This window comes from Dendrobates tinctorius, unplaced genomic scaffold (assembly GCF_039654945.1).
Source record: "Dendrobates tinctorius isolate UK_male_01 unplaced genomic scaffold, ASM3965494v1 ptg000039l, whole genome shotgun sequence".
In the NCBI taxonomy this organism is placed as follows: Eukaryota; Metazoa; Chordata; class Amphibia; order Anura; family Dendrobatidae; genus Dendrobates; species Dendrobates tinctorius.
Window position 1 is genome coordinate 38,460,620 of NW_027361707.1, and position 21,486 is coordinate 38,482,105.

Below are 21,486 nucleotides of genomic sequence, written 5' to 3' on the forward strand. Positions count from 1 at the left end.
TGAAGTACAATATGTCACGAGAAAACAATGTCAGAATCACCGGGATCCATGGAAGCGTTCCAGAGTTATGGCCTCATAAAGGGACAGTGGTCAGAATTGTAAATATTGGCCGGTCATGAACGAGCAAACCACCCTTGGGGGTAAAAATATGGGGGAACCACAGAAGTTCGGATCTCCCCACTTCTCCCTATTGCTGCATTCCCTCTGGATCAGTCCGTCATTGTTACTGTCAGTGACATCTGTGATCTGTATGTCAGCCCTTCTCATGCACAGCACCATGGAACCAATGGTGCTATATAAATAATAATAATTCGTAAAAATACGATGTATGAAAATAGAAACTAATCCGCTCAGAAAGCAGCGGAACGAGATAAGAACCAAACCGCCAGGATTATGGGGTTTTTTGGTCGCTGCAACATTGGAAAGTGGCATCAATAAAAACCCCTGGGGGCAAAGAATAACCCTCAGCCCCCGAAAAATGAGAACTCTACAGGAAAATGGCGACGTGATATGTATCTTATCACAACTGTAGAATATAGACTCCAGTCTGGTTCTTTGACCCCTAAAAAAAGGAAAGGAAAAAAGTTCTGGCTGTTACATCTATGACTGTAGAGCAGTGACTGTCATCTTCTGCTCATGCGCACAAGTGCAGGCCGGGACGGTCCAGCCCTGTATCCATGACTCCCCACCAGTCTGAGCCGCTCGGGCCCTGCTCTCGTTTCCCTGTGCTATGGCGCCATCTGGTGGCTAAAAAAAAAACACGGCTGTAGCTGTTATTCCACGCTTTGCCGCTGTGTGGCGATTCCCAGCTCCGGACATACTTTGTTGTTGGGAAGCACATTCTCTTCCGAAAATAAAGCATTAAAAAAAATCAGTTACCAAATCAATGATGGCGGCGTAGGGCGCATGCCAGTAGTGGTTGTGCAGGAAGACGTCCGGTGACGTCAGTAGCCCTGTTCTGTTCTTCTGTCTCATGGCGTCTTCTCTCAGCGGGATGTTCTCCGGGCAGCCTCCCGGGCCTCCGCCGCCCATGCAGCCTGGAGCAGGGCCTGGCCTGATGTCCACTCCTCCCGGGGCGAAGAACACCAACAGCACCCTGGTGGACGAGCTGGAGTCCTCGTTCGAGGTAGGAACGTGCAGACTGGAAACTGGGGCCGTCCGACTACAACTCCCAGCATTCCCTGATGACGTCAACATGCTGGGAGTTGTAGTTCCACAGCAGCTGCACAGTCTGCACTGCAGATGATGGAGGAGGGACAGGTGTATATTAGTAGTCTGCAGCCTCACTACAAGTCCCAGCATGCACACAGGACACTGGTTCTTCTCTCCCCCAGCTCTGGAGCACTGCAGCCCCCCCCACAGCAGCTCTGGAGCACTGCAGCCCCCCCCCCCCAACAGCTCTGGAGCACTGCAACCCCCCCCCACCCCCAGCAGCTCTGGAGCACTGCAGCCCCCCCCCCCCAGCTCTGGAGCACTGCAGCCCCCCCCCCAGCAGCTCTGGAGCACTGCAGCCCCCCACCCGAGCTCTGGAGCACTGCAGCCCCCCCCCCCCCCCGCGCTCTGGAGCACTGCAGCCCCCCCCCCCCCCCCGCTCTGGAGCACTGCAGCCTCCCCCCCCCCCCCCCAGCTCTGGAGCACTGCAGCCTCCCCCCCTCCCCCAGCTCTGGAGCACCGCAGCCCCCCCCCCCGAGCTCTGCTGCAGCCTCCCCCCCCCAAGCTCTGGAGTACTGCAGCCCCCCACCCGAGCTCTGGAGCACTGCAGCCCCCCCCCGGCTCTGGAGCTGTATACCTAACATCTTGGTCTGAGGGAAGAGATGATTTGTATTTTGCCTCCTCTATGGCAGACCCCGCTGACTTCTGTAACGGCGGCTCCGGTGTATTACCGGGGAGTTAGATGGAGGGGTCTGCATGCCGCCATGTCGGGAACACCGGGGTCTATGCACCACAATAACCAGCATTCCCTCTGTTCTAAGGGTGTGCTCACATTTCGCTCTGTCACCGTTCCTTGTCCCTGTTGGGGCTTATGTCCGAACCTCCCCGAAAAACGGGTTTCGGACGCATGAGCTGACGGGGCCATAGACTATAATGGTGGTGACAGGGCGAGCGTGGGCTCTGACGTGCGTCATTTTCAGGTGTATGTGACTACTGGAGGCGGACGCTCGGACAGAGGAGACTGTGTCTAGTAGGTGTACACGCCCGAAAATGATGGACGTTCGAGCCCATGCTCGCTCTGTCAGCACCATTGTAGTCTATGGCCCTGTTGGCGAATATGTCCGAATCCTGTTTTGTGGGGGACGGTGAAGTAACCATCGACAGCGCCGCTGACCGGGGGGATAGACGCAATGTGAAGGCACCCTAAGGTATGTTCACACTGAGTGAAAAACAATAGGAAAACTTCCTATTCATTTCTATGGGAAATCCTCTGTGCTGTTCATATGATGAGGGTTTTCCTTTTACAGTAGCTGCTGTTTTCATTTCTATGTCATGAATTGATAGGACACATGAAGATTAGACACGTTGTAATACATCAGAGAAATCTGCTTCTTTCTTATTCTCAAAATCCCATTACTGAGACAGGAGAAGACAGTTCACTGTAGAGAGGAGGGGGGAGGAGCTCTGCCTTTAGCTCCTCCTCCCTCATCTACATAGAATCTTATCGGCACCAACTGTCTTCCGTCTCATTAATGTAACAATGAATTCCGATGTTAACCAAGAATTGATTATTTTTAAAGTGATCAGTCCAGGAGGAGAAGAAATCAGATTTCTCTGAAAACATAGTTGTTGGACTTGTTTCCACTCAAGAAAGTATTGTGTGAACGTGTCCTAATGGTTTCCAGTGGTTTGTTAGGGTGGTGCTGGGTGCGGCCACACAGACTTTTTCCATCACACAAGTTGGCGCAGTCTGAGATCGGTTACTGACTTAGGATAAAAGCCAAACCAGAATCTGTTTGCTGACACATGTTTGGAAGGTGTAACTCCTCCTCAGTGCAAAGCATGAGATCTGATTTGGTGTATGAGAGGCATCTGACTTGGGTCTACGGGGTAACAATCTCCATGTTTAGAGTGACATGTCTAGAATGCCAGTGTAAGGAGACTTAAAGGCCATACAATGCTCCTGGGAGGTATGTCACTCTCCACAAAGAGAGATGCCACCCTTTAGACCTCAGTCAGAGGCCTCTCCATACAGCAAAATTAGATCTCATGCTTTGCACTGAGGAGGGGTAATATCTCAAAACACGTCTGCAAGTTGAGATTTTGGTTTGACTTTTATCCAAAGTCATATGGCAAGGCTCGTTAAAGGGTCGATACTTAATTTTAGGATCGCTACTTCCAGTAGATGGCGCTAGAGTTCAAGTCCTCTTACTCTCTGAAGAGACAATTTGCATATTTAATTTCCCAGAGGAGCATTGTATGGCCTATAAGCCTCCTTACCCTGGCATGTCGCTCTCCAGGAGGAGAAACAGGGCACTTACATGTAAGTGCAGCCAATTTACATCTATGGTGTCTAACCTGTTAGGAAATCACAACTCTCTGCATGTGAAGATCAGCTCTCCACCCTCCTGTCAAAATCATGGGCGGACATACCGCCGGTTCAACCTGTGCAACTGCACAGGGGCCCAGAGCCTCCAGGGGGCCCTGCAAGGCGGCTAATGAGGAGGGCAATTTGGCCGATTTCTCCGGGCCCGAGGGGCAATGATATGATGGGGTGATGGGGAGAAGGCCGTGATGGGGAGAGGGCAATTATGGGATGGTGGGGAAAAATGAAATGATGATGGGGTGGTGGGGGAGAATGCAATGATGGTGGTGGAAAGGGCAATGAATGGGGGAGGTGGAGGTGGTGGAATGGGCAATGATGGGAGTGGTGGGGGAGAAAGCCAAAATAGTGGTGGGGGAGAAGAAAATGATGGAGGTGGTGAAGAGGGCAATGATGGCTTGGGGGAGAGGACAATAATGAGATGTGAGGGGAGGAGAACAATGAGGCGTGTGGGGGATTGGGATGGGAGGAAGGGGGACTTATAATTGCCTTAGGAACAGGGGGAGGTGGAGGAAGACATTATTATTACTTACTATGTCTAACACAGTCCCTAATTATATAGTGTACTCACTAATTCTGTATAACATCATCCTTAGTTACATAGTTTCCTCTTTTATTATGTATAACACCGTCCCTTATTACGTACCATCCTCTCTAGTTATATATGGTGCCGTCCCTTATTATATACATTCCTCTGCTGTTATGTACAGTGCTGTCTCTTACATAGTGTATTCTTGCCCTCTTTTATTACATAGTCCCCTCTCTTTTTAGATATAAAATGACTGCTGATCGAGGAGCCGGTGACCAGGCTACCAGTCCATCAGCTCCTCCATTAGAAAAGAAGCTTTCCCATGCTCCATCAGCCATCATTGCATTATACAGCTAACAAGACAGGACGGTAAGTAATAAAAAACAGGGCTCTATATAATTCAAAATGCAAGGGACCGTACTGTACATAACGAGAGGTCACACTGTAAGGGACAGCAATATACATAATAAAGGAGATTATGTAATATATATACATGTATGTGTGTGTGGCTATATACACCCGTAGCTTTGACGCCATAAAAGGAGGGGGGCCCAGACACATTTCTTGCACAGGGGCCCCAAGCTGTCAGTGTCCGCCCCTGGTCAAGATCACACCTCACCACTTGTACGCTTGACCCACTCCCGTCCCACCTCATCCCTAACCTTGCCACAGTCTTCATCCCAACTCTAACACACCTCTTCAACCTTTCACTTACAAATGGTGTCTTTCCCTCTTAATGTGTACAAACTGTAAAGCGCTGCGTAATATGTTAGCGCTATATAAAAATAAAGATTATTATCCTTTAAACATGCCTCAATCACACCCATCCTCAAAAAGCCCTCCCTCGACCCATCCTCTGTGTCTAACTATCGCCCGATATCTCTTCTCCCTTATGCCTCAAAACTACTGGAACAGCATGTATATCTTGAACTGTCCTCCCACCTCTCCTCCTGTTCCCTATGTGATCGGTTACAATCTGGCTTCCGACCACATCACTCAACTGAAACTGCCCTAACTAAAGTCACCAAGGACCTACTAACCGCCAAGAGCAAGCGACACTACTCTGTCCTCCTTCTCCCGGACCTGTCTTTCTCCTTTGACACCGTGGACCACTCTCTCCTGCTACAAATTCTCTCATCTCTTGGCATCACAGGCTTGGCCCTATCCTGGATCTCATCATACCTAACAGACCGAACATTTAGTGTCTCCCTCTCACACACCACCTCCTCACCGCGCCTCCTGTCTGTTGGTGTTCAAGGCTCAGTTCTAGGACCCCTACTCTTCTCCATCTACACCTTCAGCCTGGGACAGCTCATAGAATCCCACGGTTTGCAGTATCACCTGTACGCCAATGACACGCAGATCTACCTATCTGGACCTGACCTGACCTCACCTCCTTACTGACCAAAATCCCACAATGTCTGTCTGCTGTTTCAGCCTTCTTTTCTGCTCGCTTTCTCAAAGTGAACATGGACAAAACAGAATTCATCATCTTTCCCCCATCTCACTCTACTCCTACACCAGACCTATCCATCATTGTGAATGGCTGCTCGCTTTCCCCAGTCCCGCATGCTCTGTGCCTTGGGGTCTTCCTCAACTCTGCCCTCTCTTTCAAACCACATATCTAAGCCCTTACCTCCTCATGCCGCCTCAAACTCAATTATTTCCCGGATCCGCGCATTCCTCAACCATGAAACCACAAAAACACTAGTGCATGCCCTTATCTCCTGCCTCGACTACTGCAACCCCCTACTCTCTGGCCTCCCCTCCAGCACTCTGGCACCACTCCAATCCATCCTGCACTCTGCTGCCCGACTAATCCACCTGTCTCCCCGTTATTCCCCAGCCTCCCCCCTATGCCAGGCCCTTCAATAGCTTCCTATTGCCCAGAGGCTCCAGTTCAAAACCCTAACCATAACATACAAAGCCACCCACAACCTGTCTCCCCCATACATCTGTCACATGGTCTCCCGGTACCTAATCGCACGCAACCTTCGATCATCTCAAGATCTCCTCCTCTACTCCCCCCGTATCTTTTTCCCACCACAACCACATACAAGACTTCTCCTGTGCTTCCCCCATACTCTGTAACGCTCTGCCGCAACACATCAGACTCTCACCAACAACGGAAACCTTCAAGAAGAACCTGAAGAACCACCTGTTCCGACACACAACAGCACGACCTGCTCTACCCTCTCCTACTGTATCCTCACCCATCCCTGTAGACTGTGAGCCATCGCGGGCAGGGTCCCCTCTCCTTATGTACTTGCGTGTCCCTTGTCTTACAAATGTTTATTATACTTGTCTATATTTCTCATTTCACATGTAAAGTGCCTTGGAATAAATGGTGCTATATAAATGTATATTAATAATGTGTTAGGGCGTGCTGGGAGTTGTAGTTTTGTAACAGCTGGAAATCACTGAAATACGGAAGAAATTGTTAGTGTTTCCAGTACTCGGCGCATTGGGACAACGTCTGGTCTGTGCGCCCTGAGCTATACACAGCATCCCTTACTACAATGTTTCTACTTTAGGGGTGTTTCACCCCAATCCTTCCCTGACTGCCCGGCCGTGCATGGAGATCAGACATGTCCCGTCCTCTTCTGGGTGCTTGCAGGGCAGCCATGTTCCTGCCCACTGTCAGTTTCATGGTTTTCTGCAGCTTGTTGGAGATGGCAGCTGTCACTCACACTTGCTCCACAGAGAAGGACTTCTAGTCGAGGCAACGCTGTAACATGGCCGCCTCAGAAATGGTATAATCCATTGTAGATGTAATTCGTTTTCCTCTCTATTACAGGCTTGCTTTGCTTCTCTCGTGAGCCAGGACTATGTGAACGGCACAGACCAGGAGGAGATCCGCACAGGTAACATACGCCGAGATGCTGAGTCTCTGTCGTTTATAGGGATTTTACTTCTTTTACCAAATTTATCCAAATAGCTCTCCATACAAACCAGGTGATGGCACCATGGCTCAGAGGTCGTTATTACTCATTATTACCTTTTTTGATGCTGCTTTGGCTTTTGTTGTCTAAATTACATAGTGGGGAAAAAAATATTTAGTCAGCCACCAATTGTTCAAGTTCTCCCACTTAAAATGATGAGAGGCCTGTAATTGACATAATAGGTAGACCACAACTATGAGAGTCAAAATGAGAAAACAAATCCAGAAAATCACTTTGTCTGATTTGGCAAGAATTATTTTTCAAATTAAGGAGGAAAATAAGTATTTGGTCATCTAAAAACATGCAAGATTTCTGGCTCTCATAGACCTGTAACTTCTTCTTTAAGAGGCTCCTCTGTCCTCAACTCATTACCTGTAGTAATGGCACCTGTTTGAACTTATCAGTATAAAAGTCACCTGTCCACAACCTCAAACAGTCACACTCCAAACTCCACTATGGTGAAGACCAAAGAGCTGTCGAAGGACACCAGAAACACAATTGTAGCCCTGCACCAGGCTGGGAAGACTGAATCTGCAATAGGCAAGCAGCTTGGTGTGATGAAATTAACTGTGGGAGCAATAATAAGAAAATGGAAGTCATAAAAGACCACTGATGATCTCCCTCGATCTGGGGCTCCACGCAAGATGTCACACCATGGGGTCAAAATGATCACAAGAACGGTGAGCAAAAATCCCAGAACCACAAGGGGGGACCTAGTGAATGACCTGCATAGAAATGGGACTGCCGTAACAAAGGCTACTTTCAGTAACACACTATACCGCCAGGGACTGAGATCCTCCAGTGCCAGACGTGTCCCCCTGCTTAAGCCAGTACATGTCCGGGGCCGTCTGAAGTTTGTTAAAGAGCATTTGGTTTATCCAGAAGAGTATTGGGAGAATGTCATATGGTCTGATGAAACCAAAGTAGAACTGTTTGGTAGAAACAAAACTCGTCGTGTTTGGAGGAGACTGTATGCAACTCCGCATTCTAAGAACACCATACCTACTGTGAAGCATGGGGATGGCAACATCATGCTTTGGGGCTGTTTCTCTGCCAAGGGACCAGGACGACTGATTCGTGTACACGAAAGAATGAATGGGGCCCATGTATCGTGAGACTTTGAGTGCAAATCTCCTACCATCAGCAAGGGCATTGCAGATGAAATGTGGATGGGTCTTTCAGCATAATGATCCCAACACACACCACCAGGGCAACGAAGGTGTGGCTTCGTAAGAAGCACATGAAGGTCCTGGAGTGACCTAGTCAGTATCCAGGTCTCAACCTCATAGAAAACTTTTGGAGGGATTTGAAAGTCTGTGTTGCCAAGCAACAGGCCCAAAACATCACTGCTCTAGAGGAGATCTGCATGGAGGAATGGGCCAACATACCACCAACAGTGTCGCCAACCTTGTGAAGACTTACTGAAATCGTAATTGGATTTGTTTTCTCATTTTGACTCTCATAGTTGTGGTCTACCTATGATGTCAATTACAGGCCTCTCTCATCTTTTTAAGTGGGAGAACTTGCACAATTGGTGGCTGACTAAATACTTTTTTTCCCTCACTGTATGTGAAGAACTACAGATCCAATGATTCCTCTTCCACCACACAGACATTTCTTATAGTTAAAAAGTAATTACTCACATAACACAGCTCCGGTACTGAAACTGTTCAGTCTGCTGCCCAGCTTGAGAAACACAATCCATTAAGAGACATGGAGGCTGAGGAGAGATGTGGGATCAGTGGAAATGAGAGGTTTATGATGTGTGACGGCCTGTACTCGATGGTGGGGAGATTACAGCGTACTGGACGTAATACAAGGAGGGAATAAATGCCAGGAACGTGGAAATGTGACTGCATTTGTGAGAGAGTTTAGATAAATCACCATAAACTCATGTGAGCTCCATTTATACTTTTTTTTTTTTTCTGAAAGTGTCCGTTATTCCAGATAGGCACAGAGACGTAGCAGACGGTCCCCTTACTGCTGAAATGTTTTGAAAGCGCTTTACTGCAAATGTCTGTCTACAGCCCCAGCCCAGGGGTCCATGCTGCGTCTGTTATGTGGTAGCACCAGTCTGAAACGTTCCCGGTCTTCTTCTCTCCTCCTCAGGTGTTGAACAGTGTATTCAGAAGTTCCTGGATGTGGCCAGACAAACAGAATGTTTCTTCCTACAGAAGAGATTGCAGCTGTCTGTCCAGAAGCCGGAGCAGGTTATTAAGGAGGTGAATATCCTACTGTGAGGACCATGTCATCTCCTCACTACTCCTAAGGATGATGTCTCCATAGCAAACTGGCTTATCTCAAAGAGGTCTCCAGGACTTAAACCCCATACACATTTGATTAATGTCAGCTGAGCCCACTGATATCTCCAGGATTGTCCCACAGTCTGTGTCTGGAATTCCTCTGACAGTTTGTTGGGGGGGCATAATGAAATGGAAGGTCTGATTTTTGGCCTGCCGATCGCATTGTCTCCCTGAGATAATCTGCAGCCAGACGAGCCAGGCGATGGCTCCCTCATAGAAAACGCGGGACGCGCGCCTCATGTGTATGAGAGAGGCGGCTGGAATGTCTGCCATCTGAATGATTGCTCAGCCAACAGACATCCAATGTGTTAAACATGTTTAAAAGAGACTGTTGGCGCTGAAGGCTGTTCCAACCATGAACAGGCGCTTGGTGCACCATTGGTGTGGCCAAACAGTTCAGTGCACCTTTTCACATACTTGTTTTCACTTTTATCAGCGCCCTTTTACTGACTTTATAAAGCCAGAGCTGTCAATCAAAATAGAGGGGGTGAAGATGGTGGGAAACTGCACGGGACTGTTTGCCACATCAGAATAGTCATTCTCTGCTGACAGATTCCCTTTAAACATTCATGACCTGTCCTTAGGGCCCGTACTGATTAGTGCTATGAAAGGGCCAAAGCTGCAGCCCCATTCACCGCCACACTTGTATGTACAGGGCTGCAATAAGGGAGTTGTGCCACTAAGTCTGAGTTCACACGTGGCGTTTTTTTCGCGTTTCCGCGGCGGTTTTAACCGCGAAAACGCGAAAAATAAGCATCCCATGCATTCCTATGGGATTCCACAATGCTGTACTAATGCTGCGGTTTTTACCGCGGCGGAATCGCTTCGTGGTAAAAACCGCAGCATGCTCATTAATTTGCGGAATCACGGCGATCCCGCACCCATAGGAATGCATTGTTCCGTTTACTTTCCGCATGTGGCTGTGCACACCATGCGGAAAGTAAGCAGAGCATTTGCGGATGGTACCCACGGTCCGGAGGAGAGGAGACTGTCCTGTAAAAAATAGAATTTAAAAATAAAAAATATTGTTATTCTTACCTTCCGGCGTCCCGCGCAGTCTTCCCGCTTCTCTTCACGCTCTCGTTCCCAGTAATCCTTTGCAAAAATGCCCACGATGGCGTCCGTTCTCGCGGGATCGCGAAGTCTCGCGGTCATTCGCGCGACGTCATCGCGAATTACCGCGAGACGTCGCGATCCCGCGAGAACTGACGTCATCGCGGGCATTTTCGCAAAGGATTACTGGGAACGGATGCGAGGGACGTCGGAGGGTAAGAATAACACCATTTTTTATTTTTTTTTTTACATTTTATCTTTTACTACTGATGCTGCATAGGCGGCCTCAGTAGTAAAAAGTTGGTCACACTTGTCAAACACTATGTTTGATGAGTGTGACAACCTGTCAATCAGTTCTCCAAGCAATGCAACAGATCGCTTGGAGAACGCTAGCATTTTGCAAGCTAATTACGCTTGCAAAATGCTAGTTTTTCCGCGGGAAAATCGCGGGAATTTAAAATGCGATTTTCCCGCGGACTGGAATTCCGGAATTCTCGCGGTAATTTCTGCGAGAGTTCCGGTACGTGTGCACTTAGCCTTACAGGCATAACACGCTATATAAGACATGTGCGGCCCCATCCAGCCCTGCCCAAGAAATAAAACCGTATATCACTTTACCTGGAGGGTTATCTATCTACCTGTGTACCCTAACAGACCTTACTGTAAGACAACATGGTCGCTCAGGTGGCAATAGTATCCATTGTAAGGCTGATGGAGCGCTGTGGGGGAACTAAAGGTTATGTCCACACTTTGCATGTTTGTGGCTGATGTCCCGTGTGGATTTCCATGTGGAAATCCAGAAAGTAATACAGTACCAGCTAACTGACATGATAAATCTCATTTATACAGTTCGGTCCATATATATTTGGACAGAGACAACATTTTTCTAATTTTGGTTCTAGACATTACCACAATGAATTTTAAACAAAACAATTCAGATGCAGTTGAAGTTCACACTTTCAGCTTTCATTTGAGGGTATCCACACTAAAATTGGATGAAGGGTTTAGGAGTTTCAGCTCCTTAACATGTGCCACCCTGTTTTTAAAGGGACCAAAAGTAATTGGACAGATTAAATAATTGTAAATAAAATGTTCATTTCTAGTACTTGGTTGAAAACGCTTTGTTGGCAATGACTGCCTGAAGTCTTGAACTCATGGACATCACCAGACGCTGTGTTTCCTCCTTTTTGAGGCTCTGCCAGGCCTTCACTGCGGTGGTTTTCAGTTGCTGTTTGTTTGTGGGCCTTTCTGTCTGAAGTTTAGTCTTTAACAAGTGAAATGCATGCTCAATTGGGTTGAGATCAGGTGACTGACTTGGCCATTCAAGAATATTCCACTTCTTTGCTTTAATAAACTCCTGGGTTGCTTTGGCTTTATGTTTTGGGTCATTGTCCATCTGTAGTATGAAACGACGACCAATCAGTTTGGCTGCATTTGGCTGGATCTGAGCACACAGTATGGCTCTGAATACCTCAGAATTCATTCGGCTGCTTCTGTCCTGTGTCACATCATCAATAAACACTAGTGACCCAGTGCCACTGGCAGCCATGCATGCCCAAGCCATCACACTGCCTCCGCCGTGTTTTACAGATGATGTGGTATGCTTTGGATCATGAGCTGTGCCACGCCTTCGCCATACTTTTCTCTTTCCATAATTCTGGTAGAGGTTGATCTTGGTTTCATCTATCCAAAGAATGTTCTTCCAGAACTGTGCTGGCTTTTTTAGATGTTTTTTAGCAAAGTCCAGTCTAGCCTTTTTATCCTTGATGCTTATGAGTGGCTTGCACCGTGCAGTGAACCCTCTGTATTTACTTTCATGCAGTCTTCTCTTTATGGTAGATTTGGATATTGATACGCCTACCTCCTGGAGAGTGTTGGTCACTTGGTTGGCCATTGTGAAGGGGTTTCTCTTCACTATAGAGACTATTCTGCGATCATCCACCACTGTTGTCTTCCGTGGGCGCCCAGGTCTTTTTGCATTGATGAGTTCACCAGTGCTTTCTTTCTTTCTCAGGATGTACCAAACTGTAGATTTTGCCACTCCTAATGTTGTAGCAATTTCTCGGATGGGTTTCTTCTGTTTTTGCAGCTTAAGGATGGCTTGTTTCACCTGCATGGAGAGCTCCTTTGACGCATGTTTCCTTCACAGCAAAACATCCTAAATGCAAGCACCACACCTCAAATCAACTCCAGGCCTTTTATCTGCTTAATTGAGAATGACATAATGAAGGGATTGCCCACAAATGTCCATGAAATAGCCTTGGAGTCAATTGTCCAATTACTTTTGGTCCCTTTAAAAACAGGGTGGCACATGTTAAGGAGCTGAAACTCCTAAACCCTTCATCCAATTTTAATGTGGATACCCTCAAATGAAAGCTGAAAGTCTGAACTTCAACTGCAGCTGAATTGTTTTGTTTAAAATTCATTGTGGTAATGTCTAGAACCAAAATTGGAAAAATGTTGTCTCTGTCCAAATATATATGGACCAAACTGTACGTTGCTGATCATTTTTGTGCAGAAATTGACGCGTTAATCCGTGTTGTGGAATTGTAGATTTCACTTTCTGCAACGCATAGTCTGAAATCTGTTTCAATTTCCCAGCAAAACAGCTCATGTTACATACTGATAAGATGCAGAAGAATCAAATGCAAATCTGCTATTCATGGAGATATCCTACAGGGATTGTCCAGAAGGATTAGAAAACCATGGCTGCTTTATTCCAGAAACAGCTGTCCACGTTAATTTCCACGAAGCTGAGCTGCAGTACCAGACATTCCTGGCTGACAGATATGACACTTTCTAGAAGAAAGTAGCCATGTATTTTAGATCCTAGAAAACCCCTTTAAATATAACCATAGTAGACATCAGGGCTATGGAGTCGGTAAGCCAAACCTGCGACTCTGACTCCTCAATTTCCCTTACACCGACTCCGACTCCTCAATTTCCCTTACACCGACTCCACGACTCCGACTCCCACATATATTGCTTATATTTAAGTGAAAAATTTATTGTAGTACAATGTGAACATCAGACATTTAATCATTTCTATGATCCAATAATCAAGATATTTAGAACATAATATTTATTGGAATACAACTTTAGAACACAAAAAACTGTAATAAATTGTAAATATGTAATACACTGTATACATGTACATGTATACGGTACAGACCAACGTTTGGACACACCACCTCATTCAGAGTTTTCTTTTCATGACTATGAAAATTGTAGATTCATTCTGAAGGCATCAAAACAATGAATTAACACATGTGGAATTATATAAAGTGTGAAAGAACTGAAAATATGTCTTATATTCTAGATTCTTCAAAGTAGCCACCTTTTGCTTTGATTACTGCTTTGCACACTCTTGGCATTCTCTTGATGAGCTTCAAGTGGTAGTCACCAGAAATGGTCTTCCAACAGTCTTGAAGGAGTTCCCAGAGATGCTTAGCACTTGTAGGCCCTTTTGCCTTCACTCACCCCAAACCATCTCGATTGGGTTCAGGTCTGGTGACTGTGGAGGCCAGGTCATCTGGCGTAGCACCCCATCACTCTCCTTCTTGGTCAAATAGCCCTTACACAGCCTGGAGGTGTGTTTGAGGCCGTTGTCCTGTTGAAAAATAAATGATGGTCCAACTAAACACAAACTGGATGGAATAGCATGCCGCTGCAAGATGCTGTGGTAGCCATGCTGGTTCAGTATGCCTTCAATTTTGAATAAATCCCCAAGAGTGTCACCAGCAAAGCACCCCCACACCATCACACCTCCTCCTCCATGCATCACGGTGGGAACCAGGCATGTAGAGTCCATCTGTTCACCTTTTCTGCGTCGCACAAAGACACGGTGGTTGGAACCAAAGATCTCAAATTTGGACTCATCAGACCAAAGCACAGATTTCCACTGGTCTAATGTCCATTCCTTGTGTTCTCTAGCCCAAACAAGTCTCTTCTGCTTGTTGCCTGTCCTTAGCAGTGGTTTCCTAGCAGCTATTTTACCATGAAGGCCTGCTGCACAAAGTCTCCTCTTAACAATTGTTGTAGAGATGTGTCTGCTGCTAGAACTCTGTGTGGCATTGACCTGGTCTCTAATCTGAGCTGCTGTTAACCTGCGATTTCTGAGGCTGGTGACTCGGATGAACTTATCCTCCGCAGCAGGGGTGACTCTTGGTCTTCCTTTCCTGGGGCGGTCCTCATGTGAGCCAGTTTCTTTGTAGCACTTAATGGTTTTTGCCAATGCACTTGGGGACACTTTCAAAGTTTTCCCAATTTTTCGGACTGGCTAACCTTCATTTCTTAAAGTAATGATGGCCACTCCTTTTTCTTTACTTAGCTGCTTTTTTCTTGCCATAATACAAATTCTAGCAGTCTATTCAGGAGGACTATCAGCTGTGTAGCCACCAGACTTCTGCACAACACAACTGATGGTCCCAACCTCATTTATAAGGCAAGAAATCCAACTTCTTAAACCTGACAGGGCACACCTGGGAAGTGAAAACCTTTTCCAGTAACTACCTCTTGTAGCTCATCAAGAGAATGCCAAGAGTGTGCAAAGCAGAAATCAAAGCAAAAGGTGGCTACTTTGAAGAACCTAGAAAATAAGACATACAGTATTTTCAGTAGTTTCACACTCTTTTGTTAATTATATAATTCCACATGTGTTAATTCATAGTTTTGATGCCTTCAGAGTGAATCTACAATTTTCATAGTCATGAAAATAAAGAAAACGCTTTGATTGAGAAGGTGTGTCCAAACTTTTGGCCTGTACTGTGTGTGTGTGTGTATATAATATAAACACACACACTATGACTTATCTCGGCTAAGATAAACCCTAAACCCTCAGGCTTCATTCACACTATGGGCGTAGCCAGGATCAAACCTAGCGGGGGAGGCAGAATCTCATACTGTTCCGCAGAATTTCATACTGCACACCTCAGCTGCTGCAGAACCTCATACTTCACACCCCTACACTTGAAAATAAAGCCTGCACCTTAAGAAGATGTGGTGATGAATGCAGTCTATTTATTCCAACTATCAGTTGATGTTACTGAAGACGAGCAATGCCTGTCCTGGGCGTCCTTTTGGGCAGCTATGAGATGTACCTGACTGGTGCTAAAAAAAGGAGTGTTAGTCTGTGTGCTATCCAGCTTTCATTCTTTTTGGTACAGATGTGATATGGTTAAATGGATATATAGAGCAGATTTCTAATCTACTTTTGCTATTGAAAACATTATCTATGAGCTCGTGATGCGATTTTTTTAAAAAGCTGATCTGCTTTTGCAACTGAAAAACGTATCCTCAAAAAACGCTGGAAAAACGCTGTGTGTGAATGTAGCCTTAGATCAGGAATAGAACAGCCATTTATAGGACATTTCATAACTTTCCCAAATTCCTATGAAAAAATATTCAGCACATTCTGCATTGAACTACTGTACCCAATTTATTATATATTTTAGGAGTCGGAGTCGGTCCATCTTATACCGACTCCAACAAAATGAGCACCGACCACGACTCCGACTCCACAGCCCTGGTAGACATAACAGCAAACCTCCTCCTGCCAGGAAGCATTGTTTGCTGTTTGCCATCATCAAACCCTTGCTACAATATAAATTGCCTTTTTTTTTTTTTCTACATTTGCTCCTGATAGGATGTGACAGAACTGAGGAGCGAGCTGCAGAGGAAGGAAGCGCTCATTCAGAAGCACCTGGCTAAGCTACGGAGCTGGCAGCAAGTCCTAGAGGAGATTAATGGTCCGCCTAAGAAGCCAAGCGAAATGCCACAAGGGCCTCTGGCATTCCTGGAGCAAGCCTCTGCCAATATCCCTGCGCCAATGAAGCAGACGTGACCTGAAGGACAAATTGTAAAGAATATTTTTGTTTGTTTTTTTTTATACTATATTTTGGAAAGGGGAGTCAATTAAAAAATGCTTCTATAAACTGGTGTATTTCAGTGTTTCTTAATGTTTCCAAGTGTCAGATTCAAAAAAGCTAAAATACTCTGTCCTGCGCAGTAAGTGTCACATGTATGACGGGCAGAGAACTGAGGTGGTGCAAAAATAATAGAAGTGTCCATCTGAGTACATGATAGAGAAAGGAAAGCGTACCTTGCGCAGATCGTAGTAAGAAAAAACAGAGTTTGGGTTGTTTTTTACCTGAGCCTGTTGTGTCAGAGCAGGCACAGCGCTGAGGAATAATGAGGCGATTCTGATTTTCTGTTGCTCCACCTGCTGGACTCTGACATCCAGGCAGAAATCCAAGGAAGGGAGAAAAATCGGGGTTTGGTTCAGTGCTGCCATGGATGATGAGGTGATGTACCACTGGGGTCATTGTATAAAAGCTTTCATCGTTGCTTCGTGTTTCGGAGACGGTCTAGCCCCTTCATCAGGCTGGACTATATACACGATGAATACCCATGATTTTATACACTCCTATAGAACATATATCAAATGAATCCAACTTGTGATCTGTTGGCAAATTAGCTGACACCCAGACCAGAGGGTGCTACCGTTGAAATAGAAAGAACGGTCTTAGTTGCAACAGATCCTTATAATTGTCCATCTGGAAATGAGAGAACACAATTTCTGCATTAGAATCCAGGCTTGTGCTCACAGGCTCTGAGTTGTGCAAAGCTGCCGCACATCTGCCTGGTCCTTAACCCCTTTCCGACATTGGGCATAATAATACGCCAATTTCAGACAACCTCCTTTTGATGTGAGCCCACTTCTTTTCCAGCACGTCAGCTGTTTTGAACAGCTGACATGTGCCCAGAACAGCCGCGGTTGGAATCGCGATCCACCCTCGGCTATTAACCCGTTAAATGCCACTGTCAAACTCTTGACAGCGGCATTTAACACGCACTTTCGGCAAGCGAGCCGGAAATCCGCCTATCGGTGACCCCCGTCACGTGATTGCGGGTCACCGATGGGTTGGCATGACTACCATAGGTCTCCGGTAGATATCTATGATTGTCACTGCCGTATTGCTATGAGCGCCGCCCTTAGAGAAAGCTGGCCACCCCGGCGAAATGCACGTCAGTGACTTCATCCCAAGTAGAATATTATCTCAGACTAATGAAGGCACTATTCGTATATCCACCGCCACGCTACTCCCCGTCAGATCTCTGATTGAGACACGGGTAATGAGATTTAGGGACTGGCGGGCTGATATCAATCCTCACATGGTCTCCTGACACGAGACGTGAAGAAGAGCGATCTTAATTGCAGCGCAGACGATCCCCGTAGTTAACACCGACAGGTGGATCGGGGATCACCGGCATTCATACTTACTACACTATTGCCAGACGGCGGCACAATTGCCTATCTTCTTTAGTTTGCAGTTGTGCAACTAGCAGAGTGGTTTGAGTTGCAGTGCCGATGATACCCCCAGCCGACACCGATGTACTTCTCTGCCCACAGCTTTACAGTGCCACAATTATGTATCTGCAGGTAATACATAATAATAATTATCCAAGTGCTGCATAATACAAGCCTCTGAATTTAATACAATAACGGGAACGTTTAGGGTGTGACATCAATGATGGCAATCCAACATCAAGCCATTGGATCTTCTTAATGCCCATATTAAATTGAAACCCAGCCTATTATTCTAGGATCAGTGGCTGGGATATCATATCATAATTCTGAGACAGTCACTTGGGAACTAGTGATCATAGTGGTGCTTATAAAATAAATACTATGATCCAATGTACATCTTATGATGTATGATAATTTCATTTAAATTTAATATTTTAATTTATGATTTATAATAAAGGACAATTTTATTAAAAACTCCACTTCCCCTATTTCCCCCTTTTCTTCCTTATTTAAGGGTCAAGCCAGGACATGTTGTACAGTGCTGTGAAAATTAATTGGGACAAAGCATTTTTTTAAGTAAAATCGTAAGTTGGTTACCAGTCAGTGATTCAAACCAGTTTTAACTGCTTTGAGCAGGTGTGAGTGCCAGTTCAAAGCAGTTAAAACTGGTTTGAATCACTGACTGGTAGCCAACTTACGATTTTACTTTAAAAAAATGCTTTGTCCCAATTAATTTGCACAGCACTGTACATGTATTTCTGTCTGAAAGCCAAAGAAATATGGGACTGCTCAGAAGAACAGCATACTTTGATTAAAAAGTTGATTGCAGAGGGTTAAATTTATGAAAAAGTGCAATAATAGGCCATTCAGCTAAAATGATCTCCAGTGCTTTAAAATGGAAAGCCAAACCAGAGAGACGTGAAAGGAAACGGAAGAAAAGCCAGGAGGCAAAGACTCAGCCAATGATCAACTCCCAGATGATCACGGACAGTCTCATGCAAGAAGTTTCTGCAAAGTCCCACTGTTAAAAAAGACATGTACTGAAGCGGATACAGTTTGCCAAAGAACACATCAATTGGCCTAAAGAGAAATGGAGAAACATTTTATGGACTGATGAAAGTAAAATTGTTCTTTTCCAGGACGTTCCTCCTGACAGCACCATGGAGGTTTTCCTCCTCCTGACAGGGACAGGAAAGCACACAAGAGGATAAAAGGCCCCTCTTCACCCCAATTCCCTCAGTGTTTTTCCTGTCTCTGCATGGAGGAATGCACAAGGGGAAGTTTGCTTACCGGATGGGCCCAGGGGGATCATGCAGCTTGTCCAATCCTTCCCCCTGTCAAGGAATCCGGGACTGACACTTCCCTGGGTGGGAGTCCCTCAGCCTCAGAGATCAGTGAGCGGACGAGGCTCCTCAGAAGAGCCGCTTCCTCCCACAGGGAGGCTCTCGGCTCCGATACTGGTCGGCAAGTCATCGCTACTACCGGAAGTTGCGCGGTGGAGAAGGCCGTCGCAATTCCAGTGACGTCAGAGCAAGACGTCGGGGCAAAAGGTCGGTGTGCGTTCCAAAAAGGAACACGGAATTCGGCAAGACAGGTGGTGCCTTCCCTGAATCTCGCGGGGGACAGAATAACAGCAGTGCAATGGAGAATCCGGGCAGGACTGAGCAGGAAGGGGTAAGGGCGCTGTGCGCAATCCGCTGCCTCTAATCACAGCCCCTGACTGGTTCCCTCTTTTGCGCAGAAAAAGACAGAAATCAGATTTCGCACCAGAGAGAAGGAAGATTTTCTAAGGGGTGTTGCTGGACTCCAGTCACAGAACATCTTTCTTGCCAGTAGAGAAACAGAAATCGGTGAGGAGCAGAATGAGAGAGCTCCTGAAAGGTCACGTTTCCATCATATCCACAATGAGAGCTTTGGGCCTCATGATGGCTTGTATCCCCTGTGTTCATTGGGCACAGTTTCACTCGTGCCTTGCAGAGAGAGGTCTTGTCAGCCTGGGATCGACGACAGTCTACCCTTGACAGAAAAACATCCTTATCCCCGGCAGAAAGGAGGTCACTACTTTGGTGGATTCAGCCAGGAAACGTAAAAGTGGGAATTCATTGGATTGCCTCTTCATGGGTGGTAATTACCACGGACTCCAGCAAGTAGCGATGCGGAGAGCACCTGGTAGGAAGTATTCTCCAGGTAGAATGGCCATCGGACATGCGTTCCAGGTCTTCCAACTACAGAGAACTCTACGCTGTGTCGGAATCCCTAAGATTTAATCGAGCACTGTTAAGGGGCCAGCACGTCAAGATTCTGTCGGACAATGTGACGGCGGTGTCCTTCCTGTGTCTCCAGGGGGTCCCAGACATTGAATGCTCCAGGATATGGCAAAAGAGATTTTTTTCATGGGCATAGAAGACAGTCCGACAGCAGTTCATCTCGAGGGGGTCTCAAAATGTTGTGGTGGACTACCTGAGCAGATGAAAGGTCTGGCAACGAAATGGGAGCTAAACGAGGTGTTCCTGTACTTCTGTCATCTCTGGGGAAGGCTTCAGATAGATCTGTTCGTGACCAGGAAAAATGCAAAGACAGACGGATTATACTCGCTGAACTCATCATACCATCCAGAAGCTGTCGACGCATTAAGTCAGAGATGGAGACGGTCCCTGTCCTACGCTTTCCCCCCCCATAGCACTCATTCCTGCCATCCTCCGGAAGATACAGGAGGATCAGGCGAAGGTACTTCTGATCACCACGTACTGGCCAAAAAGAAGTTGGTTTTTGCTGCTGCTAACTATGGCATTAGAAGACTTGGTTCTGCTTCCATGGAGTAAAGACCTCATCCATCCAAGCCCAGTCTTCCATGAGGATCCGGAAAGGCTTCATTTTTCAGCTTGGACCCTGAGCAGGACATCCTGAGAGCTTGGAGGCTGTCAGACCAGGTTATAACCACAATCCAGGCCAGTAGAAAGCCAGTTACTTCTGCAATATATTATAAGATCTGGAAGATCTGTTTTTAGAGTGCCAGTTCTGACTTTATTGCGGGGAAGCCCGATATCCCAAGCGTCTTAGACTTCCTTCAGGCTCGTTTTAATAAGGGGCTTAGACCCAGTACTTTAAAAGTCCATATAGCGATGTTAGGCCGGGGTCAGACTTGCGAGAAACTCGCACGAGTCTCGCATCTCAATACCCGACACTGCTACCGGCACGTGGGACCAGAGTCCTCAGCTACATGGAAATACATGCAGCTGAGTGCTCCGGTCCCGAGTACTGGTGGCAGTGCCGGATATTGAGATGTGAGACTCAAGCAAGTTTCTCGCAAGTCTGACCCCGACCTTAAGCACTTTGCCTACTCTCTGGCCACTCACCCATGGGTAATAAGGTTTGTCAGGGCAATCCAGCGTCTGTGCCCCACAATCAGGTGGTCAGTTCCCTCCTGGGATCTTAATTTGGTCCTTATGTCCCCATGTTCGAATCCTTATGTCCCTGGGGAAAAGATGTCCATTTCACAGCATACCATAAAAACAGCATTTTTGGTAGCTGGTACTACAGGAAAACATGTAGGGGAGATTCAGGCCTTGTCCATTCGGGACCCATATCTTCAGATTTGGGATGACCGTATAATCCTAAAATTAGAGCGCCTTTTGTATTTACCAAGAAATTGTTCTACCCTCGTTCTGCGAAAACCCCTCAAATGAGAAGGAGCGGCCCTTCACAAGTTATATGTCAGACAGGTTGTCATTGATTATTATTTTTTTTTTTCATTATTATTTATTTATATAGCACCATTGATTCCATGGTGCTGTACATGAGAAGGGGTTACATAC

At 46.3% G+C, this 21,486-nt stretch overlaps 1 protein-coding gene across 1 annotated transcript; it reads left to right on the forward strand.

Moving 5' to 3' along the window:
* Positions 1-696: 696 nt before the first annotated feature.
* LOC141088523 (mediator of RNA polymerase II transcription subunit 28) lies at positions 697-16,295 on the forward strand. Its single transcript, XM_073574643.1, has 4 exons — positions 697-1,126; positions 6,862-6,928; positions 9,116-9,228; positions 16,007-16,295. The coding sequence occupies exons 1-4, from the start codon at positions 974-976 to the stop codon at positions 16,202-16,204; spliced, it is 531 nt and encodes a 176-aa protein (XP_073430744.1). The 5' UTR covers positions 697-973; the 3' UTR covers positions 16,205-16,295.
* Positions 16,296-21,486: the final 5,191 nt, after the last annotated feature.

Excerpts from the sequence above, each read along its gene's own strand:
- LOC141088523 (XM_073574643.1), top strand. The coding sequence starts at position 974 with ATGGCGTCTTCTCTCAGCGGGATGTTCTCCGGGCAGCCTCCCGGGCCT. Across the intron at positions 1,127-6,861 it reads AGCTGGAGTCCTCGTTCGAG|GCTTGCTTTGCTTCTCTCGT; the intron begins GTAGGAACGTGC and ends TCTCTATTACAG. Across the intron at positions 9,229-16,006 it reads CGGAGCAGGTTATTAAGGAG|GATGTGACAGAACTGAGGAG; the intron begins GTGAATATCCTA and ends TGCTCCTGATAG.